Below are 25,968 nucleotides of genomic sequence, written 5' to 3'. Positions count from 1 at the left end.
CAGGAGAATAATAGCAGGTGTCCGAACGCATTTACAGTTCCAAATGAATGTTACTCATGCATTTGAACTGAACCGATATAAAAGTTGGTTCATGTTCAGCTCTCTTAAAATTTCATTCAGCCTGTCATGATTTCTCACTCAATCAAGAGCCATCTGCTATTACTGAAGTACGACACAGTTCCACATACGCTGGTCGAAATTAACTCCTAGAGTTCTAGCAATGATGCGTCTCTTTTAATGTTGCTGATTCGGGAGCAGGCTGTCCTCTTGTCTTCAGGTGAAAATACTTTTCTGAGACATTTTATTTGTGATGAAATACTTCCTGCAGTTGTCTTGTTAGTTTAAAATCTGATTGGATTTACTTATTTGTATTTATTAGATCATTCCTATTGACAAATTTATATCAGATAATAATTGAAAGTCGCGGTTACTTGATTAAAACTCATACTTCGTATTCGGAAGGTTCTGCATTCAACTCACTGAGAATTTTCGTAGTTTCCCCTCAGTCCCTCCAGGATAATACCGGGGCGATACATTACATATGCGACGAAAGGTTTCTTACATATCTTTTCCAGGTAGATGTTCATTAATAATCTTACCATCCAACGCTATATAATGTAAGCTGATGATAGCATCCGTAAATATACCAAAAATAAGAATGTCAAGTAACTTAAATACACGTTAAAGATTAAATAAATACATTGAATTAATTTTAATTAGACGTTAATCTTGCACCACTTTTCTGGCACAGGCTTACGTGATACGTTATGAGAAGCGTCTCACATCGTATCTATTTGTAGCTTTTGGAACACTTCATGATAGAGATATATATTTTTTCTACCTGTCAGTATGACGTGTTAGAGTAAAGCTTCTTGCGTCCACATTATTGACACGAGGATTCCACACCCATCATTCAACATTTTCCTCCGTGCCTATCTATGCCTGTTCGTTGTGAGTCTATTTGTTGGCGTTGACAGTTTCTGACGGATTGATCCATCTAGCTGGGCCCAAAGCGCTTTAGTACTAGCGGTAAGGAGAAACCCAAAAGACAATGTTTGTAAGGTGGTCGATGTACAGGTGCTTTCGTGACACCGGTCAACTGCAGTCTTTAGATGCACCATACATTCAAATCTACTACACTACATTTTCTTCAAACGCCTGGAAAATCCGCTGTGTGAAACTAATATCTATCATCAATAAAATCTTCTCGGGAAATCAGCCGTGTTAACTGGTTACCGTAGTAAACCGACGTTTCGGGAACAAACTCTGTCCCCATCATCAGGATCCAGTCACATCAAAACCCTGATGATGGGGATAGAGTTTGTTCCCGAAACGTCGGTTTACTACGGTAATCAGCTAACGCGGCTGATTTCCCGAGAAGATTTTATTGATTGTACTCGCCGCTAAAGTCTTAAATCTTACATAATAACTATCTTGTTCTTCCTCTTGTTTTACAAAATGCAACTGCTTTCCGGACCGTAAAGTGGATCAGATTCTAGTGTTTTTTGTCATAAACATACACCAGAGTCCTCCATTTATTCTGGGGAACACGTATTTTGTCCTCAGCGTGAGTGAAAGCATTTATGATAATCGTCAAAGTTTAAATAGCTTGAAATCATCCTAATCACATCTCAGTTATTATGTTCATATTAATTAAACTGTATTCAGTATGGATATTGAGTTAGGCTACTTGGAATGAAGTTGGTATTTTATTTTCAAAAGTGAGGAGGGGGCGCGTTGTGGGTGCAGTTAATTTCAAGAGGCGAAATTAAATGGACTCATTTTTCACCGCGGCATGTCGAATCCCCCAGTGTTGGAATATGGGAACTTAGCACAGACACAGAGAGTAACAGTTTGTGGTTTGTCGAAGCTTCGTCGGATTTATTGTGCTACTCCGAATGGAATGAAGGATGATTTCGAAGATTGTGAAAGGACACAAACGATACTCTGTTTTAAAGCATTGTTCTGCTGTTTACCTGAGGGACTATGTCCCATCACGAATAAGCCATTCGTAACTTACCAGACGAGGAGCTTCATTAGCTTCCGTACGATAATTTGTGATGTTACAACAAAAGAATTCGTTCAACTGAAAGGAAGCTGTATGATTATGTAAGTAGTATTGCAAAAGAAATGAAGGGAATAAATAAACTAATCTCTTGTTAGGATTGTGTATCATCGAATCTCCCGAACAATGGCCAAAGTCGTTAGTCCACTCCTGTCGCATGCAGCTTGTGAATTGTACATTGTCGAACCCTTGCTAAACCTATACGAATAGACAGATCAGCTTCCTGCCTTCTCCCTTACCAGAACATCGATACAAAAGGAAGGAGCTATTCGTCTATCATTTTCCATTGTACAGATGGTTTCCATAGAGGCCTGATGATGATAAGGTGTCTTCCCCTAAGAAGCGATCCATCATCATCATCATCTCTCGAGACTTCTCGACTCTTACTTGCTTCTTCGCTCTGGCTTTAGCAGCGTCGCAACTCCGTTACAAGAAGTAGCTATGACCTCGTCACGTTAGGAAAAGGATAACGTCGTTTTAGGGCCATTGTGTAGCTCTTCTTTTTGTGCATTAAATACATCCTTTTGTATTCTATTAATATTTAATTATTTCATTAATCATATTTAATAGACAAGTTGCGCGTTAAACGAAAATAATTGCTAATGTAATTGGTGCTACATTTTTTGTAAATTGACACGTCATAAAATCCGCACTTTTGTTGGCCCAGAATAGGTAACACGTGGTGAGATTTGAGGTTCTCACGGTGGCGGTTCTTAAAATACTGTCTTCAGCGATGTTGCACCATGTAGTCCGGCAAAAGTTTTCCGACGTTTCAGAGGTGCTTGCTGTCATCATCAGGGCTATGACCTGATAATGGAAGCAGCCAACATCTCTGAAACGTCTGTAACCTCCTACCAGACTATACGCCATAACATACCAGAAGTCATCTAGTTAATACGTGTTTTGAAATATATTAGAAATTGTAAATAATTTTGTATCTGTATCAGACCACAGGGAAAATTCCAGGCATGGTAAATGGCAGTGGCATGAGTTGTAAACATTCCTGTGTAATAATATGATGTAAATTGCTAAAACATATTTAATACCTTTCATTCTGTGCAGCTATATAGTACAACATAAATTTCAAAGTGCAACAGCCTTTTCTGACTTCGAGCTTTATACGGTAATTTTTGGTAATGCTGTCCTGTCTAAGATTCTACTTTGCCTGAGGAATATTTTTGTTGTGATCATTTTTATCACTGATTTAGGCCATGTTTGTAATACATGTACGATTAAAAGTAAACACTGGCGAATTTAGTTCGTCGTACGTGCATTTTGTGAAGAACTGGTAACATTTGTTTGATTACTTGAGCAGTTATCAGCTGGTTATTAAAGGAACATAACATGAATATATTTTTGTATGATAGGCCGTTTCGGCTTCCTAGGAAAATAAAATTATATTTCTGTCGTGAAATAAGGTTTACTAAAATACATCCTTTAAAAGTAGCAATATTAAAAACTAAACTTTTTAAATCATTGCGTCTGTCGACAAAAACATGCATATGTTCGATCATCGATTCCTGTAAGATCCCTGTAGTTTATAAGCTCTTGCATTGAGGATATTAGAGGGGGGTAACGCGGAAATATCTCTTGTCATCTGAGACTGCTAGACAAACTTGAAGGACTCTGTCATGCCCACAACTTGGCTGCTGTGTAAACTTGCTTCCGATGTTGAATGCTGGAGTGGGATGATTTCACTTCAGTATGTTTGTGGAACGTGACAAGGGGAACTGAACATCTTTCGTAGAATGTCTTCAAGGTTTGAAGATGTTTTCCCGTGTCCTCGATTGCGAACTGTAGAGCAAGGATATATTTACAAGACTTCTGTCGGACTGCCCCATCAATGTCATGTCCAGCGAAGCGAGGTGTGTATAGGATCCTGTACGCAAACACAAGCTACTATTGACAGAATGTGAGCCCATAATGAGGCATCTGACGGATCGTGTAATGAGGAGACTTACCTACCCCAGTACATGCAGGCACACACGTGCATAAGCTACGTTCAAACATAATTATAGACAGACAGACTGTTTATCATACGTTAAATTAATTGGAAATAATCTCTGTATTAGAGTAGCCTACATCGTATTTAATGAAACTGTACTGAAAACGGTCTTGTTTGGGACAGCAAGACGAGAAAATTTTATTATACAGAACACAAATTTCTTACGTTGTTTCAATGAACGGCCTGTTATTCCACACCGCACCACTACAGACAACAGATGAAAGAAATTTTCACAGTGGAAAGGTGTCTTGTTCACATTCAGGAGTATCCGGCCTCAACTGGAATGAGGTATTGTCCTGTGGTGCTTCAAGCAAATTACGCGACACCTTCAAACAGGTCATGGCTTCTTTCTTCCGAGTACCTTCCTATTCATTCAATAATCGTCTCATCCTACACAGCTCATTCTACACGTTTTAATTCTCACAACTTGTACATCGTTTTACAATAACCGAAATGACATCAAACACTGCCATTGTTCTGACTACCATTAAAGCTGAATTGTTGTGGACATAAGTAACTACGGCTAGAAATAATCGTTAACATAAGAAAAGCTAGTAGTATTCCGTGTTTGAATTGTTAAATATAAGTCCTCAAAAATTTGTTTTAAACGTGGAACTCAAGAAGTTTCGAAACAATTTGATATTCGTAAATATTAAACGATCTCGATCTTTGGGTCTGTACAGTAACAAGCCGCGGCAGATGATAAACTTCCAGGGCTGAACTGTGCATAACAGACGTGTTCGTTGCAATTGCGTCCAGTGAGGTGACTTCAAGTTTCAGAAGCGGAAAGATGAAAGTATATATTGGCTTTAGCACGTATTGGCTTTAGTGTATACAATTAGTTTTCGAATAACCTAATATAAATATTTTTAAGGAGAAGAATTCCGGATATTTATATTAACAATTTAAGGTCTTCGTTCCATTCGCGGCTTCGTCAGTCGTGGCATTCTGGAGAGACATGAAATGAGTTTTTGCTCGTGAAACTGTGAAATCGGATATCGTCTTATACTTAACCGTGCTGTTAAACAGGAGCGCCGAACTTTCATAATATTATTCCAAAAGGTTTTAGAATTATCGTCGCGGAAAATCCTCTGCCCGTCACCCCCCCCCCTTCCCATCCAAACATTTATATATATACGTAGCGCACATCTGGAGCATTCCGCATGAGAAGCAAGTAGTGTGAGGGCACATATTTTAGGTTTTGAAGTAGATAACGTAATTTTCAAATTTTATTTTTAAATTGCATGGTCCTATAGGCATGTGTATGCATCAAGAAATAAATATATATTTTTTGTATTCCAGTTTATTCTGTATTTTGAAATTAAATCTTAAAGATTTTTTATTGTAGGCATATTTGAATGCCGCAAATCTCGAATATTCTTTCTTAATAGGAATGCTTTTTTTGTAAGCTGTCGGGATATTTTATAAAGTAATTACAGAATTTATATTAATATGGCTGTCTCCTGGGTTCTAGATAAAATGTATGTATTTTAATGGTTCCGACGACAATTTATGCAAATCATTGTAGGTATAATTCCTCTGCAAACGTTCGTTTGTTTTCGTATTTGTTTTCATTCATAAAACAAAGAAAATATATGATGGACAGAAATCAGTACCTCGATTTTAATCCTGAATTTCTTTTAGCAGTTTGTCTATAGACATGAAACATTCCCAATCTATTCGCCGTTCCCCCTCCACATTCCTCAATCGTGAAAAAACCTTTAACATAAGTTTTCCACATAGGTGCATTAGAATACTAGGACCAGATACTTGGCCACCTAGATCTGTCGATCTAATCAGTTTTAATTTCTGTTCTTTGTGTTGTATCAAGGATTATACCCAATCAGAAAATTCGACCAATCGGGAAGAGTTTAATGCCAGAATTTGGGAGGCAGTCGAACGTCTCTATGTGGTAACTTCGGATCGAGTCTGACAGCAACTGGATTAAATTTGAGATGTTTGTAGGGCTGCAAGGGGTACGCAGTTGAACGTACGTCACCGCAATAAAGCTTTTAGGTTTTCTATTACCACGGCGGTAAAAAATGCCTGTGTTGATGACCTGAGTTCCAATGCTGTGTGGGCTTGTAGGTATATACAAATCTTTCGGGGAAATTTACTGCCTACATCTTCATGGCTGCTTATTTCTCTGTAACGTTGGCATCTACCTACAAGTCCAAACAGCGTTAAAATAAAATTAAAAAAAAAAAAATCAACGACATAAGTTTGAGAAAGAACAACTTAAGATTTGTAATTTGCTTTTACATTATTACTCGTACAGTTAACAAAAAACATGATTCGCTTCTAAAATTAAAGAATTTTTCTTTTCAGCCAGCCTGTACATAAGTATTATAGCGATTCTCGAGAAACTCCCGATATTAGATCATTTCCGAACGTCAGCCAGTAAATATGGGTCTCGCAACGAGAGTTTCCATCAGGAAATATAAAAACTTTAAGAAATAGAAGAGGCTGGGTTCTTGTATTCGCTCCAGTGAGTTCATTTCTTTCACCCGAGTTCATCTTCTCTTCACGGTCTAACCAGCGTCTCGTACTGTGGCGTAGTATTTATGTATCATACGTACAAGCTTTCACTATATATCGTTGCCGCATTTTTTTGACAGATGTGTATCTGACCCCTCCCGAAACTTGCCTGCAATTTATTACACCTGCCAGCCGCGTAGAAATGCCACCCTTCAGGTAACATTTCCGAAACAAACACGTTCGCTTCCACGTGCGTAAACGCAGTATCAGTTTAGGTGCATTAACGTGGAGCGCACGCAAACCCTTTGAACAGGCCCTACGTAAAATTTCGAAGTTGTAAAATGTAGAGATAAATATGTTATTTTATTGATTTATTGGTTCGTGGTTTATGTAACTGCATTTTACAACTGAATCATCGAATGGTAGAATGACTGTGAAATGGCAAGTGTTTGCTATTACTGTCTGATCCTACGTATTTTATTAATTTCTTCGCATATGATATTTGGGAGTTACGGAATTGCTCAGTTTGCGCATGTCTAACCACGGATTGAACAGCAGGTTTCGATCCTCGGCCGAGGGAAAGATTTGTCCTCTAGCCTCTGTGTCCAGATTGTGACTGAGGCTAACCCAGCGTCATATAAAATGGATACCGGGGTGAGGCTCGACCGGGGCGTGAAGCTGACTACTCACTGAGGGTGAACAGGATCTGACTGTACCCCACTCACACAATTATCCTCCATAGCGTGTAGCGGAACAGCTTTTTAAATTCATTCTGTATATTGTATTTGAGACGTATTGGCGGTTTTAAAATTACATTTTAATTGAAGCGAATATAATTGCACAGGAAGAAATAAACAAACCAACTTTCGCATCTTGTATGTCACGCTGTTTGCTAGGTCGATATATTTGCTATTATGATCTAGGTTCCTGATTCGCTGATGCACAGCACTTATAAATATTCACGTGGGAGCTAATAAATTTTGGTGAGATTCTATAAAATACCCACTATTTTCTTTATAGACAACTCTGCCTTGATGACTGTTAGAAGTTTTGTACCTGAATCTTGTAATGGCCTTTCTATTTATTAACTTCGAATTTTCTGTGTGAAACCCTTTTGCCATGAAAAGGCTATGCGCCTCTGAAGGCTGATTCTGTCCTTTACGAGTAGGACGACCAAATTTCTTTGAAAATAAAGCGCGTATATTCAAAGGTAATATTATAATATAGTACCTGTTTTTGGCAACGCTTGATTTAAATCTTATTTGACATAAACTAACAAAGTTTTGATTACTTGAACAGGTGTAGTGCTCCGTAACTTTAATTCAGGTATCGGAGTCATTGTTATGTTTCCATGGTCTTCACAGTTAACTTAGAGACATATGATATTCCACTTAGGTCAAACGTTTGGCTTCAGTGTTACTCCAAACGTAGGCTAAACACATTCAATTATCGCGGAGACAATTCGGAAATGGAATTTGTATCTTAATGATAAACGTTACTGATTTGGGAAAATTATCTCTCACTTCTTAATTTTAATCAACTCCGAAAAACTAACATTTCCTTTTACGTTGTCTTTTATTAAAATTATTTGTACGTTTCGGAAGGAATATATGAATGCGTGACATGTGAGTGCATGTATCACTCTCAGGTTTTTTGTGTTTGTTTCGTTAGTCTTATTTTCTACTTGATAACGTCAATAAAGTTTGTACTTACAATAGAAAACGACGTTACGTTTAAATCCGCAATATATTATTGACAAATATTTTTAAGAGTGGTTTTGGCAAATGTAACGTATATATGTGCTGTAGATCAGAATATACCTGTTTTTAATTTTTTCCATTCAGTATTAAACAAAACAATGAACGAAAATGTAATCGTACTTTATTATTTTACTTACGTAATTATTTTGATTACTGCGAATAACCGCAGGGCAAATCCACGTACTTTTATACGCGATAATTAAATGTAAAATACAAATAAAGTAGACAGGAATTAATTTTTCGAAATTTTCCATTAGTCTACCCAAATTCCGTACATTTGTTTCTTTATTTTGTATCATCAAAATTAGTTTTACGTATTAACGTAGTAATATTAAATGTTTTTAGTTACTTGAGACTTTGAACTACAAACAGGTGTTTTAGAAGATTTTGTAGCTTTTATAAACGCGACTAGGCTATCTGCAAGATTTTCGTACTTTATTAGCGATTTTATTATTTCAGAACAGTTTATCTTATGAATTCATCGCCCTGATGACGGAGGCAGTATGACCTCTGAAACGTTGGTAAACATCGACCAGACTACACAGCGCAACAACCCAGAAGGCAGAAATCTTCTTCTATTGTTGTAACTTACTGTTTATATATTGCCGCTATATCAGTTACAAAATTCTTATTCTGCGGAATAATGACCATATTCCAGGATGGAATGTAAGAAGAAAGAATTTTGACCTAATTGTAGTTATTTTCCGTCTTACGATACAACGTAGTGAGCGAAAGTAGGAGAGGGTGCTTTGCAATTGATTTTACAGTGTAGTTAGTTCAAAGTTGAGTGTTTTTGTTACCATGGAGATAAATCCGTTGTGTTAACCGTTCTGTCTGAATACCCTCAACTTGGCATGAATTTAAATCTATTTAAAATATCTATTCTAAATAGTAACATTTTATTAATGCTTTATTTGCATGGTGAATGTTATTTATTATTTAGTGTTCTGTCTGACGACAGGTCCATATGAACAGGATCCTTCCATCCTTTTCTCGGACTGGGACCTGTTCATATACGTTCTTGGCAGATGATCCAGAAGTGGTTTGCCATTGCCTTCTTCTGTGTGTGAATGGAGTAATTGTTGGGATGCCACGGAAAAACCGGGGAAGCCCCCGGAGGAAAACTCCGTGTTGCCTAGACCACGGCCTTGCCCAACACAAGTTATAAATTCGGGCACCGCCGGGAATCGAACCCGAGACCCCCAGGATTACAAGGCCAGCGTTCTGACCGCTAGACCACCGTGGCTATCATGGTGAATGTTACATTATATTATGTACATTTGCATATATATAATTGTCTTCCCTTGAATATGTTAGGAAATAAATTTAGCTGAAGAAATCAACTATATTAAATTAATCATAATACATTTGAACACATTTTTCTACTTCATTTAATCAGTACTCTAAGTCTCATAGCAACTTATATTATGTTTTCTTGAGTTATTATAAAAACTTAAAGTTTAAAGTAATTATGTGCATTAATTAATTAATGCCAAGACATACTTGCAAATTACGAAGGAATTGTTGGTTTAAAAGGCAATGTCGGGAATAAAAACACATTTCTTAACTGAATCATTTTTTGGATTTTCAGCTTATCTAAGTTAGATGCCATACCGGAATGACATTTGAAATAATGCCAGATTTATATCTTCCTGTACTACGCAGTTACAAATCATATTCTTAAATCAAATTGACTACCAACTGCTGTGCCTTTCAAAGCTGTGAAGGACCAATTTAGGAGATGACTGTGATGTATGATAAAGTGTCTTGTCTTCTATTATAGCTTGAAGCATTAAGTGACAAATGTCTCAATTTTCTGATGCCCCCTCCAAAAAAAATGGAAAAAAGACAGCACTCGATTTGACATAGATATAAAAAAAGGATTTTGAAACGTGACTTTAGAACTGCAACGTATATATAAACGCTAATAAATTTACTGTGAGGTCATGCAGTGCCGGGAAGTTATTTTGTCTCGTTGGTAATCAATCTAGCTTTCGCATCCTCTACTTCCTTCTCCTGTGATTCCGTTTTTACTACCAAATGTAGAGTTTTTTTCTTTCTCTGAAAACGATCGCTCAGGAGGTAGACATGGCTGTCAAAAGGAGACAAATGAAATCTACGACTTGGATTATTTAGCCGTCATTGAAGTTTGTATACCTCATCTCAGTTCAGCATCAGAACACAAGGAGCTCCAGCGCATGGGTTGTCTCTTGCCTGACTTTTAGATTCTCAATTTTGGTTTCTACAGACTCTGTAAAGTTTAATTTTACAGATACGTTGATGGAAATTAAGCACTCTGTAAATGCAGTAGTTACTTCTAAGTAGTAACGTCTTAAGAACGTAAAGTTTCAGGTCCACTATATATTTAAAAGTCAAGGCATCATCAAACTTCCAATTTATTTCTTAATAGACTGTATTTCATTACGCCAGATTCGTACATTGCATACATACGTACACGTATAAATTTACGAACGAACAGGTTATACATACGACTCGCACGTGTATAATTACATACACAAACACTTGCAAGGATCACTTGAAATTTAAATGATTCAAGCTTAAACTTATAATCTGTTTTCGATTGTATAAAATATTCTGACGTTATAAGGTTCAAAGCGGAGTGTGTGAGCGATTCCCGCTGTTTCGTATTTCTTTCTGTCCGAATCGATAAACTTACAGAAGTTGATTATAAACTCGTAGACATAGGCTTAGTGCCTTCTGTGTATTTTAATGTGAGGCAGTACAGGGAAATTCTTGAAAAATGTTTCAGATACCTTACATTACAGACAGACTTATAAGAAATGAATTTCAGCGTCTCATAAAATATTGACGGGTTATTTTAATTGTCATAATATCAAAAGTGTGTGTTGTTTACTATATTTCGTTAAATATTTTAATCATAATAATTTAATTTAATTATAATATAATACTTAATTATATTTTTATTATTCCAAATATAATATATTCTGTATATGGTTTAAGTAAGTTAGATTACACATTTACTTTATGAAGGACAATTAAATGATAATTATGCCACTATGTATCAGCAATAAAAACACAAAGCTACACTGAAACAAGCAAAATACTACTGTTCCATGTTGAATTTTGGATTTATGATTGTGAGAACTAGTGTTTACAATATTTAACATGCCTCACCAACATTGTATGGTGCTCGTAATTACACAGTTTCACTCTTCTGACTTATCGGAGAATCGAGTAGCTCAGAATCCAAGGATAAGTTTTCGAATTCTGGTGTGAGTCTCGGTTGTAGTTGAAATGAAGCCGCCCTTTCCTAGTGCTGAGACGGGGTAATGGACGCAGCAGACTGGATAAACACAGCTGCTAATTATTAAACGTAGTGTAATAAGATATATATCCTCCGGCAGTGTTATTTCAAAGACCGTGCTCTGAAATACACTCTTTTCACTGTAGGCTGCTTAAGGAGGGAAATGCTTATTCGTTCTTGTTCCGTAGTTGTGGCACGAACATTACTGAGGTGAACTTCGTTCCCAAATTTTCGGTTCACATGGTCTGATTTGAGTCATGAGAAATTCTTACCTCTTTCGCAATAAATCATGCACTACCTACCAAATCATCGTTTCAATTGGTTAAAGACGTAATAGGACGCTTTTCACTTACCCTCTTTAAAACGACGGAACAGATAAAAAGAATTCTTGCTGGTTTTATATTTGCATCTCCAAACGTTATTTGCGCCAGTTGGTAGCTTTCGCGCCCAGTTTGTACATCCATAATCAGATCCCAGAAATATTAAACATTTCCTTTTCCCGTTCTTTAACGCCTGTATTATTTGTGGGTGATTATGTAGTGTGCATAAATACGGTACGATGAAAGCGAATGTTTATCACGTGAGTAAACTGTGTTAGCTTAATTTAGGGTGGTGGTTCTCCGATATTTTAAGACTGTCAGCTTTCCTAGCCGGCCCACGGCCGAACCATGTAGTAGGTTTGTTTTCAGATTTATTGTCGTAAATAAAATTTGGTCGCTAAAATTTAATTAAAAATGTAAAATCCTGTCTATTTATTATGAATAAATAACGTTATATAAAAATCTGTGTTGACCCATATTGGAAAGAAAAAAATAAGTTTTTTAGCATTTCAGCATTTATTTGCAAAGTTAATAGTTCAAAGAATTCTACATTCTATAAAACCTGATGAAATTTAACCTAACCTAAATTCAACAAACCCTTGCCCAAACCTATGTCAGATAAGCCGATATAAAGCAATACGAACCACGAAGAGAATCTTTTCTGTGCACAAGTGAATGCGCTGTAGGATCAAAGAACGAGGTCAGACCTACGACATCTTTACCGAAGCAGGAGCTTCCTAATCAACTAATCCCTAGTTTAATACATGTCTTAATATAATCTGGAATTTGGTTCCGTAAATAAACAAAAGTCGACACAGACGCGGGCGTCCAAAGTGGCTTTGACGTTGAGAGAACAGTGCCAATATATTAACAGAACAGCATGGGTCCACATATTGAAACCAAAATAACCAAGTTCGGTGTAAAGGCACAATATCCTACATTATACGTATACAGGTCTATGTGTAACATTGGTACCGCCTTTTACAGGTAATATGGATTTTATTTTCAGCGCCATTTCCTTGAAATGAGACCAGTGAGGCTGGATAGATCATAAATCATTGGGCTGGTCTGAACAAGCGAGAGGAGAGCAGCTGTCAGCTCGGCTGTGCCCAGTTCGTTGTTCCGATGGGTATTGTCCGAACCAAACACATCGACAGACCACGGCACCTGTCAAACCCTCGCGGTTCTGGACGACAGCCATTGTTGTGCTCAGTGTAGGAGGAGCTGAATACTTATATAATACAATCTGATTGCTTTGCCAGTCGATATTCACACACATGTTTACCTAATTTTAGCTTCTGAGAAATTATGTTCGACGCTGGATCTTAAAATTTCATAGATCAGCGTTCATAGAGTGTATAAACCACGTAGTTAAAAATGTATCATCACATTTGGCATGGATATATTTTGTCCTGTGCTGTCATGTACATGAAGATTCATATTCTAAGATTTCCAGCCAAGTATCCAACGAATTGAATTGTTACAAGTTGGATTAAATCGCAAGTATTAGAAGCGAGAAATTGATTCATGTTGCAGATTAATGTGCGAATATTTTAAACAGATTTTACGCATACGTTTGTGTGAAACTCCTAGCAATACTCCTCAGGTTAACTAGAATTTCACGTGTTTTTGGTGTCTTAAAAGTTGCTCTTAGGCCACAACATTTGTTTCTTCGATTTGGACGATACTTTTGCCAATTAAAAATCCCTGTCGTGTATCTTCCTATCGCCGTTACAGGTGTAATCTTATTCGCTGAAAGTACGTCAGTCTGAGTTCTCGTCTGCTTTCCGGCAAAATAATTGTTTTGAACAAAGTGTGGAAAAATTAAACGTTTCAGAACGTATTAAAACAACAGGCGTATAAAGCCATAATTTCCAATTCTGAAGTACGAGACGTGGTTTCTTTTTCTTCCAAGAAATACATTATCGGCAACATTTTTAATTCTTGCCACCTCAATGAAAGCGACAAGTCTCCTTAATTTAATTAACTTTCATTCTGATTACGATAGCATTAGAACAATGTTTACGGCATTAGCTTCATTCTTTTCAAGTCCGACAATCAGTATGTGAACGTCTCTCCAATCTACTTGTTATCTTCTTATGTTCGAACGTTGAAATTATAACTACTAATATATTTCGTAGAGATTTTGTGGGGGATCTGCCCGCTGCAAAGCTTCTATCTACACAGGAAAGTAAAACATAAGAAATCGCGGGCATATTATTATGCCACATCTGTTTTTGGAGTATAGTAAGACTCTGTACTTGTCTTAGACCGTGGGACCATCGCGGTGCACTCGTACCATTACCACATATATCGGTGCTGGAGAATTCACAATAAAGAAACTGAACTGGTTACCGAGGAGGCATCTGTTTAATAGGACAGGACGAACATTTCCGTGTTTGAGTGACGCATGTAAAATCGACGCTGAGTGTAGATTATACAGTAATCTCCTCGTACCTACGTCGATATCGTGCAAGCGGAGTGGTGCTGTCGAGAGGATCTCTCGTCCGAATCGACTGCCAAAAGCACCTGTCAGACCCCGTGTAACCAGCAGAGACAGCAACAGCCGATACACGGGAACCGGGTCGCTTGGCCGCGATGTGGCCACAGCATTCACTGCTGCCTGCCGCTACGCTGCTATGTGAAAGTGAAGTTTGCGGCCACAGAATCCATGCCATGCTCAGAGGCTGGAGTGACTACACAAGTAAAATCAGATCTGTAATTTAAAATGTTTTCAAGATGGTTGTCTTCTTGGTTGTAGGGTCGTGTAGTCAGGTAGAAATTTATTAACGTTTCAGAGGTCCTTGCTGCCTCCATCATCAGGGCATCGCCCGGCTGTTGCCTAGAAGACAGCCATCTGCTTACCGCTATGATAAAATCAAATTCTACCATTTTTTAAATTGCAAAAATCTCTTATGTACTGTAATGCGTTTTCGGCTACTTGTTGCGTGCTTATTATTTACAATCAGATTTATATCGCCATACATTAAGTTTGATGTACGTAACAAGCACCTGTATAGTGTTTTCATCCACAAATTAAATGTCTTTTGGCGTTCAAGACATCAGACTTAGTTCCGATATCTTTTCGTGCGCTCTGTCTCAAAATAATTTCAGACTGCTATAACTTTGTTATTTGTGCCACCATTCTCAGGACGTTTTAAGTCTCATTGATGTGCCGCCATTTTAAATCACTGTTCTAATAGCAAAGAAACGATAATTCAAATATTCACTGTGATATCACCAACAGTCAAAGGGATAAATGTCCGACACTGTGACACTAAGTCTTGGTACATATTATAACACTAATGTATTGTATTTACGCACATGCTGGCATATGTATACCCATATACATGTTTGTTTTCAAGGATAAATAGATGAGTATGATTAAGCTTATTAACTAGGACATTAACTTCGGATGCATAAAATGAGATAATGCTAAGAGAGGCTCAGATAAAATCACGACTTTATCGCCTGTTCAGATGACGTATAAAAAATTTTACATTCTTATTTAAGTCATATGCGACATGGTGGTATATGTGGCCCCCCATCCATATAAACAGCGTAAATCAATATTTTCTGTGCATCTGTACCTCATAAACCCCATTTAACCCATAAAACTATCGTAATGCCCCTCAATATGAAGGTTTTGTCGCCGAGACTCACTGATACCGTATTTATTATTTCGTTTCTGATAAAAAGTAAGGCATGCAGCGACCCGTAGCCTTCAGGAACGTCTAGCTTTAAGTTAGCTACTGCCTTTCAGTTGCCATATCTCTGGACCAGTGATTATCTGCTACGTCTATAAACAAATAGGAGGAAGAATGTGCAGTAAATTTGCATTACTTTGATTTTGATTAGTTTGCCGAATTTTAACGATTCTTTGTTGTTAATATACAGATAATTTTAATTTGAAATTTCTAAATTATTTTCTGGTAGATGTACTGAAACATGCTTTTGTCATAAATAAAAGTATAAGAGATGTATAAAAGCCTTAAACAATTCAGTAGGTCTATTAGCATCGCTGCTTACTGTCTTTAAGACGATGGTAGATGTAAGTTACATGACACATAAGGTCATTATCATCATCATGCCCATCTCATATTGTGCTTATGTGTTTGTGTTTTCTTTTAGAATCGTGTCCTTATGCTTTGTGCTTGCAGCTGAATTTCATAACACGTTTTGACGTGAGCGTAAAAATTATTACTTTGGTTAAGTTAAGTTAAAGACTTAAGCTTGTTTTGGCTATAGCTTAATACAAGCATTCATCTACTTGAATGTCTGAATCTGAACATTGTTTAGAACAGTGTATGAATGAGAATATTTACAACAGTGTGTGAAAGTAACTGTCAAAAGGGTCACAGCGTAAGCTATCTTGAAAGTTTTATATATATATATATATATATATATATATATATATATATATCGCAAGTGCATTACTCTAAGGTCTGAAAGGCACGAAGGAAACTACCTCCGAAAGTATAATTTCTTTGTGTAATTTGATTTAAAACGATTCAGACGGCAACGATCTTAGAAGCGTCTGTAAACTTCTGTCATTACGCGGCGCTGCAACCCACAAGACAGTCATCCACCTTTACTTATGGCCTTGGCCTTTCATTATTTTCCATGCGCTGTAGAACAATTATGATTCTGGTGGTTTATTTATTATGCATCATTCGTTCTTAATATATGTATAGACGTAATTTAGCCTAAGCAGTTAACATTTTAGCCTCTCTAACTGATCATCATGCCCCATTCCACCCACTTGCATACATATGGCTGTCTTCCGAGGTATTTCTCGCTGCCACCATAATCAGGGTGGTGATGACAGTAGAATCCCGTGCGTTTGTATCTACCAGACTGCATTGTGCAACATAGCGGAAGACAGCTATCTTCATTCTTGTCGACGTGAGAATTCGAAATATCTTTAAGCAGTTTGATCTTCTGTTATTTGGCTTTATTCCCGCTCTGCATTATTGCAGTTGTGCCCTTTGGCGACCGCGACGACGTGATCTGTAGAAACGCTCTGTTGTTACCAGACAGCACAGCAGTCCTCAAGTTCCATAGACAGTCACTCCATAAACACGCTATTATCTAACTCCTTGAGAGCCTTAACATGCCATACCAAAGAACTGCTAACAAAGCGTGTATAATGAGAGACCCGGTGTTTGGATTGTCGTCCATTTCACATTAATTTCTGCGTGTGTGTGTGTGTGTGTAGAAAATGACATATTGATTTGCAGGATAAATTGCCCCTGAGGGCTATCTGAGCTGCTTTAATCTCGTCATCAAAGCATGACGCATTATGATTCTTGTTAATGTGTATTGATGTATGAATAATGTTTATCAGAGCACTTGCCCCTGGAGAAACTAGATTCTTTTCGTCACTTCGTGCTGAAAGCTACGTTTGCTTATTGATCCAAATAAAAGGGTTTGTGGAATTGCTTGTTCTGGAATTTAAAATGCTCAGTTAGTTTCCAGTAGCTGGTTTAGATACATGCTGCGGTTTGTTGGTTCGTTAAACTCAGTATTACCCGAAATGTTGCTGTTTTGGTATTCGCCTTCCATGATTTTTGTTCGATTTCCTTTTTGTTATCATAAGAACACGAAGTTACGTACATCATTTCTTCTAAATTTGCTCTCTTATATACGTGGTCATTGTACTATAGTCTTCGATGACTTAAGAAATCAAATAGTCTTCAGCTGAAAATACGATTACAAAACCCGTTGCACACAGATGGACATTAGAAAGAAATACGCAGCTTAAAAGACAGCAAATAGTAAATAACATTTTTGAAATAAATTTGTTAGCCTATTATCGTCTGTTCTCGCTTATGCTAGAGAAGCCCTTTAGTAAATTAGCAGTAAAAATAATAGAAATATTTAGTGTATCTCATTCAGATTAACGTTATAAGAAAATACAATTTTCTTTATCTGAAATCCATTATGCATTGCATTATCTTACACACACAGTTGTGTTTCTGGTTTGAGTCTTAGCGATGGTAAAAAACTTCAGTAGCAATAAAATAATAATTACGTGCGACGGGTTTTAATATTTTAGAGAAGGATAGCATTTTTAAACCGTTCAGTCGGTAACGATTAGAAGATACTGTAACTGCTTATTTATATGGAATCGGAAACTGGATCATTCTGCAACGTTCATTCTTACATTCCTATGTTTACTGCACTTTAAACAAAATACTTCTCTTTTCCTTTTATCTTACTTTTTTATTTAAATCAACGCAAGATCATGTTTATTCCTTCGATTTGCACAGTCTACAAACAAGATGTTACACTGTGTGCCACTCGAATGTAAAAAAAAAACAATAAAATTTTACTGTGAGTGCTACAGTTAGACGACGTATAAATGTATAACACGTGCCAAGAGTTCTTTTTATTGTCGGAATGTTTTATGTGGTTGGAAAGCATTCTTATTTTATGTACAAGAATTTACAGGTGTATAATGAACGGAAATTAATTTTGTTTTTTTTCTGATTTCAGTAAAGCCGGAATATGTGCGAATTACGAAAGACGACAGCACAGAACTTCAGAATGCTTCAACAATTGGTCCTTTCACTGAGGGCGAAGACCTTACGCTAACTTGCGAATCAGGTGGCGGGAAACCTGTTCCCAGTGTCATCTGGTGGAATGGCACACATACGATGAATGGTAAGTTTTTATTCATTTACTTCGCATTATTAGTATCTGTATTGAACGGGCATAACGGATAAACATTTGTTCGTTTCTGGAAATTCCAGCTAGTATTAATTTTATGGATTTTTCTAAAAGTCGTGAAAATCAAGTAATAAAAAGTCAGTATGGTCTCCTTTTATTTGAATAATAAATTTAAATTAGTTTCGTTTCCAGTTTATGTTGCGTATTCTAAATTGTTCTAGCATATGATATTAAAAATTGTTAATTCCTGGTAAACTGCGTTTGGGAATGCATAAAGTATATGACTACAAACCACTTGACGTCATGAGTGATACAACATGCGGGTAAAACAACTAACTAACTATCTAACTAGATGGCCTACCGAACCGGAAGGTTCATCACCGAATTAACCAAAGCCCTCCACCTAGGCCAACAAAATCCAGTCTCCTTCAACTCCTATCTCCCATAGATCCCGCCTGAGATTATCATCCCATCTACGTCTAGGTCTCCCCAGCGGTCTCTTCCTTTCAAGTTTCCCAACCAGTACCCGGAGCACACCTCTTGTCCCATCCATGCGCGCTACATGCCCAGCCCATCTGATTCTTCTCGACTTAATCACCCTGACAATATTGGGGGAGGGGTACAGATTTTTAAGCTCATCATTATGCAGTTTTCTCCACGCCCCATCGTCTTCTCTCCTAGGCCCAAATATCCTCCTCAACACCCTGTTCTCAAACACCTGCAATCTGTGTTCATCCCTCTGAGTGAGCGACCATGTTTCGCACCCATACAAAACAACAGACAAATTATTGTCATAAATATATCTTACGTTTCCTGGAAATTGGTCGTCAGGTTTCTTGACTTTGGGACTGCGTTAAGGGCCTCATAGTTCAAATGTTGATTACAGGCGGAGTGTTAGGTTTACGTTAAAATTAAATTAAAACTATGTGTGTGTGTGCCTGCCCGTGTAACATCAAATACGTTTTGCTGGTTAAATCCTCTTGTAGTTGGATGCAAAGTGAGGCAAAAACCTCAGACGGGAAGAGAGCCTGGGAGGAAAAAGGGGAGTGTTCTTGTACAGGAACAGGAGCGTGTAGAGACAGGGCGGCCATGCATGTCGATGAAGAAGATGGCAAGCGGAGAGCATTTCCGAGCTTGAAGTAGTGGCCGTCCCTTCATCCGGTAGAATACGGTGTTCTGTTTCGGGCCTCCTGTTGGCTAACAGACGGAGACCCACGGGCCAACTCCGGACGAACGTAACAGCTTTTAAGTTTCAAGAAGGGAAGAGAGGAAATGTTTCTCCGGTTCGGTCTGTTCAGCAGCGACACGTGTCTCAGTCTGCGTTTAGTGCCGAATGGAATCTGAGAGCTTTCTTTCTCTGCCCTGTGGACTTTTCTTGTTGCGAGATACGACCGGTTATGGAAGATTCTAGTATCATTGCATTCTGTTGTCAGTTTTTTATAATGTTTTATCTCGGACTGGCTGCCTAAGGGTCAGTGGCCATTGGTGAGGTGTTGTTGCAGAGGTATTGAATCTTGGGGTTCCACGAGATATTTGATGACCAGCTGAGCGACTTTAAGCTTTTTAGAAAGGACTCGGTTCCATGAAGATAGTTAGTTTTCACCAAGTACATCTTCGTGGATCTACAAAATAATGGGCCGAGTTGTTAAATGCAGATTTTCTTTAACTTCGCACAATGTCGAGTCTTATAGTTTAATCCTGCACGTATAAGATTGTAATACCTTTCCGGCAAAATTTGCATTAGTCAAGAGAGAAAATGTGTGTTTTGTCTTTACTGCTGTATTTTAAAGCAAAAGCAACTTATATCCATGTATTTTTATCTTATTTATTTAAAAGGTAACTACCTACATATCTGTAACTATATTTCTACGTTGCAACATATGTAAGTGCATTCATACAAAATAAAAATATTAAGAAACCTTTACTGTTTCAGATGTTGGAAAGGTTTTATTTTTGAATTTTCAAAGAGTTTTGGTTAGGCTTGTGTTGATTCTCCCAGAAACCCCTCAATTGCAAAGAAAAAATATACGTAAGGCACCATATTTTTATATCGCGTATTTTTGTCACGAGAAAACTGAAATACTAAATTCCCCGTAAAAATAAGGATGTCGGCATTTGTCACGATCATGATGCTTTTTGTAGTTTCGTATGTGAGAATGTAGAAAAGGTGGCCCATGGCATTCTTTATATTGCATATGGTGCTGAATAAAGTGTGAAGTTCTGAGAAAATCGAACAAGAGTTGAGAAATTCCTTTTCTCGAGTCCCTCTGAGGCATCGGTCGGGGAACATGGTGCCATTTCAAGAAATTTCATTAACGCGTTTCTCCGCACAGTCGACCTGAACCCAACCCGCCTTGCCCCTCTACCCTGCTGCATATATGAAAGGCGTATAGCTTTGTGGGTAGACGCTTTAAGTTGAAATTTTCTTCAGCTGCTGTGTCATACTCGAAACAAAAACTCATGAAGTTCTCATTACGTAATTTGAGTTTCTAAATTACTTTTGTCGTCATTAGTAGTAGCAGCAGCTGATACTGTCCGACAGCGCCGGTTCGAGTTTGAACAAGATAAATTACATCTCCTTGGGTCGGGTTTATCAATCTTTTATAATAACATGCCTGTTTCATGGCTTTCAAAATTGCACAACAAACAGATACAAATATATCGCTTGACGAAAAAGTTCTTCTACATTACCCGTCCTTTCGCTTGTTATTCTTGATGACGTACACATGTTTCCAACTTCTGATACGTAGACTACGTGTTATCTCGTGGCTTAATCTGTACCATTTCGCGACTCTGAATTAGCGTGGACCCTGTGCAAATGTTTAATAGCTTATGTTACTTTGACGTAATTATAATGTCTCTTACAGTTTTGCACCGCCTTAATAAGTTGTGATTGAAAGCTTATAATCCTTAAGTAATAATTTTAGTACAATATACGAGTATATAGCAGTCTAAAATACGTAATTTTGTCTAGTTTAACAAGATACTTGGTATACGAAATTTTACGAAATTCGGTTAACTGGTTCAGAAATTATCAATCAGGAACTAAACAGATATGGCGAGGGTAAAGTCATATGTTTTATAGATCATGTAAATTAAGGAAAATGGGAATGAAATAGTTTTATTATGTTGCACGTATATTTATCAGTTATTAGTCCCATCACTTCTGTCGAAATGCATGTCCGTTTGATTATATTTTTTTTAATTGAATTCATTATAGTATTTTATAAAATCTGGAATGAAAGTAATGTCACAGTATCGTAGGAATCGATACACTTTATAAATGTCATACCAAATGAAAAGTGGTTGAAATCTCATTCCTTGTCAAATTATTCAATGTAGTGGTCATGTGGTGGGTTCCCATGAAACAGGGGTGGACATTACTATTTTTATTCGGGGGCTGGATGGCCTGTTTCTAAGTTTTCGCGAAGCGGATAGCCTAGCAGTAAAGGATCTGTAATTAATTATTTGCACACACTGAAAATGTTTTAATAGATATTCGGAAAGACTGATGATAAGAGAGATTTCGAAGGCCTCGGCGTATTTGTGAACTTGTTAAATATGGTGGAAGTTTGTAGGTTGGACTTATTTGGCTCACAGGAGCAACTTGTAGTATTCTGACGGAACTCGGTAATAAGCGTTCAGGTTCCATAAATGGCGGGGAATTTCTTGACGATCTAATCAATTGTTAGATGTTGAAAAAGGACCCTGCTCTATGTAGTTAGTTAACGATTGTAAGGAAAAACCAATGAGTAATGGAACCATGAATTTTCTGATAGCTGCGTAAGAGGCAGTAATTTCCGAATTTCCCATTATTCTGTAAGGATTTTTGAATACTGTAACACAGTTAAGGTTCAAAAAGACGTTAGTTAACGATGATACGTGAGGTGCTATTGGCTCACGTCCAGGAAAACAGCGATGTGCATAGGCCGTATATAAAGATAATAAAATATATAAGTGGGAATCCTTTTTTGTTCCCCGGCTTTCCACATTTCCTTTTGTAATAGTAAAGGTCCGTGAATTAAACCCAAATTAAGCGTTTACTGCGGAATGGGTAAAGTGTAGGAGATTAGCCTCCGCCGCGGTATCCAGGCAGTAGCATGGTCCTGCCACGTTAAACTCTCTCTTTCCCCTGTGAAAATCACCGCTTTTGGATCATGATTCACTTTAATCCTCCGCCCACCATCTCTCTCACTCTGTTTCGCCTAATCGGCAACCACAAATCGTTCCCCCAGAATGAGAAGCGGGGGCAAATGCGCTTTTGGATTTCCAACCGGTTAGGTGGCACTGCATGGCCATGGGGGACTCCTGTGATACTGCGATGGAGCCTTTGGCACGGAAGTCTAGTATACAGAGACCCTGGTCCTAGAAGACCTGCGTTACCATAAAGTTTAAACATTATCTCAGCCCTGGATCTTACCCATAAGAGCTGCAGAGGAAAGTCATATTAGGAGCAGGGGACATGCGATGTCTTGAGGCATTATATGAACTTTTCTGTAATCAGTGTGACATCTGCGCTAAACTTGCACTGAACGGTGTTGTATGAATTCCAGGTCGACACAGTCCACCCTTCCTTTCTTGATATGATTAGTGGCAGGCAATTGGAACATGTGTTTTATATAGACCTACTTAATGTATTTAGTTGTACGTATAATAATATATTAAGACCGTACCACGTGTATTCGTGGAACTTTAATACATTTATTTCCTTCGCCTAATCCATTCTCTCCATCACTCGTTCTTGTGAGAACAAACTATGATTTTTTTACATGCCTCTAAAATTTTCCTCGTACTCTGAACAAGTGGTTTCCGATATGACTGGGATAAGACTGTTGTTAAAATTTACAATTACCTTAATGGTATTTTCTTCGTAAAATTTCCTATATTTTAAAATTGTTCTAAAACATGCAGTTCTACCACAATGTAAAATGACGTATGCATTATCTTCTATTTCACCTCACATTGGATTCTACTTTTCTAGAAAAGCAGTATTGACATTAGAAAAGAAAAATTGAATTATAGAATACATGAAATAAATTAATAGTTAAACTTATAATTTAATCATTACACATCAGTTTAACTGTGTATCTAGGAACAGATATTTCCAGCGTGTTTCTTTTTTAAATTTCCTGTCATTCAAATACTTACAGTGATACAGCCAGCAGTCTTTCTTGTTCCTGTCAAAAGCAGAAAGCAAGTTTACATGTGGCTAAAACTCATCTCAGATTTTTTATTACCAGCTAAAGTTGTATTACACCTGCCTTTTAACTTCCAGTATATTTGTTTTAAGGGTCAGGCATGAATTACGATTAATTATAATTAGTCTCTACGTCGATGGTGCTGTGGGAAACGGTGTTTGGTATTCGTAGTACACTAAAGTTGCAGTTGTACATAAATATATGGTTTATTGATTTTTTCGGCGAATTCAATAGGTACTTAGTATTAGCGATCTGTATGTCATTCAGAATTCCAGCAAGGTAGGTGAATAGTCAGTTACTTACATGCCGTTCACATTCTTTATTCCCGCCTAGTGGATCAGATTCTACTTGGCACGATTACCATAGAGCAATACTACAAATGTTCATATTCAATCTTCATTCCAGAAATCAATCTTGTGGAAATGCACAAAACTTTCGTTATTTGTAAAATGTAATCAACTCTAAACACGGTCAGCGTTTGATATTGGTCCTAAGAATAAGCAAAATTTACGATGTATTATGATAAATTACTGTAAAGAAAATATTTTATTCGTACACTGTCTTATTTTAAAATTTTGAACTTTTCTAGTTCTTGAAAAGATACAATAAAGGTTAGAAAGGAAATGATAGAGAAGTCTTATAATCATTAAGTGCTACTATTTTTAATTTAGATTCGCAATTATCGTTTGGTTCCTCACCATTACGGAGATGAGAAAGGACACACACAAACGGAGAAATGAGGGCGTTAGGGTCCAGTGAGGGGAGGGAGGTCTAGCCAACCATAGAGTGGATTCGATGAAAAGAATGGAAGTAGAAGACATTGAAAAAGAAATATTACATGGCCGTGCCAAGAATGGAGAAATCCTCCAACCGCCCCTAAGTACTGCATACGGCCGTGGTATAAGACAGTTTCCACAAACACATATTTGAAAAGGTTTCTTTCTTTTAATCCTATAGTAAGTGTTTTTCATTAAATCCAGCATTGGAACCCAGTAATATACAGTAATATGAATAAGATTTCAATGACACAAACTATGTTTTCAGTAGTTCTAGTGCATGGTTCAGGGACTTAAAAGTTACACAATTCCCTTCTTGTCTTTAAATAGTGTGTTATGAAGAAACTAAGAGGCCGAATTCTTAAACCAGTTGTGTGGAAGTAGGTGATGAGAAGCGTCTTTCGAATAATTGCTGTCTTCCACCGTGTACCTAACGTTATTACTATTCAGATTAATTGTCACTTTAAGAAAACAAAATTGAAATGTTCCGATATATACATTATAATCCACAATTATCATTGAATAAAATGTAAGATTGCTTTGTTGCAGGTGAATACAGCTCAGACAATGGAGCGAACACTCCGGGCACAGCAAGGAACAAGGTTCAACTGAAACTTGGGCGGGGTGACCTGGGTGCGAAATATGAATGCCGTACCATGAATGATGCTCTTGAAGAACCCATGCTGGCCTGGGTAGATGTGGATGTCCATGGTAAGCCCAGAAAATTGCTTATCTTTTCACGCTCGTTTCCTTCCAACGTAACTATGATGTTTTCATAGCGATCATGTTTATTCAGGCACGTGATTGAATTATTTTCCGTAGTTTAAGACGTGATTGTGTGTCCTTTAGTTTAATTTAACATTTCCATAAACTTTATAGGGGTCTGCAGTGGCCACGCGGTCTGAGGCGTGGGCCTTGTGCCGCTTGGTCGCTGGGACCGTGGGTTCGAATCCCACTCAAGCCATTGATGTCTGTCCGCGTCTTTCTGTGTTGTGCTGTCCTGTGTGCGACGGGCCGATCCCTCGTCCAAGGAGTCCTACCGAATGTCTATAGATCAAGTCAACGAAACGTTGGGACCCGCAGTGCTCAGGCACTTGAAGAACGGGTCGTTCCCATTATCCCAGTGATAATTATTACTTTAACGGCTGTTCCTGAATTCCATTTATGACCGATGTTACTGAAAAGATGTATGACGTATTTCAGACGTGCCGTACAGAGTGATCGAACACAAGCAAAAGAGTTGAATCATGCATCGCCGAACGCGGGGTGACATTTCCAGCACTAATATAAAGCTGTGCTTTGTATTCTAATTTAAATGTAGTTTATTTCTTGACGAACAGCACGTGTGTCCGAAATGAGTCGCGTGAGATTCCGCTCACCCTCTATCATCACTGTCTCAGTCTTTGAC

General features: G+C 37.7%; 1 protein-coding gene across 23 annotated transcripts in view; it reads left to right on the top strand.

The window, feature by feature from the left end:
• nrm (neuromusculin) overlaps window positions 1-25,968 on the top strand; it is a 590,496-nt gene that overhangs the window by 400,313 nt on the left and 164,215 nt on the right. For all 23 annotated transcript variants that reach the window (XR_015536928.1, XR_015536927.1, XM_087355254.1 and 20 more), the window contains exons 4-5: window positions 18,413-18,580; window positions 25,110-25,271. Coding sequence is in view for 21 of the 23 variants with exons in the window: in XM_087355254.1 (XP_087211380.1) it covers window positions 18,413-18,580; window positions 25,110-25,271 (330 nt within the window). In the remaining 2 variants the exon portion in view is untranslated. The remainder of the gene's footprint in view (window positions 1-18,412; window positions 18,581-25,109; window positions 25,272-25,968) is intronic.

This window comes from Zootermopsis nevadensis, unplaced genomic scaffold, assembly GCF_977971745.1.
Source record: "Zootermopsis nevadensis isolate Lab colony 2312 unplaced genomic scaffold, Znev_1.0 Znev_ptg000024l, whole genome shotgun sequence".
Taxonomy (NCBI): Eukaryota; Metazoa; Arthropoda; class Insecta; order Blattodea; family Termopsidae; genus Zootermopsis; species Zootermopsis nevadensis.
Note: the sequence above shows the minus strand (reverse complement) of the source record. Positions and strands in the feature narration are given on the sequence as shown.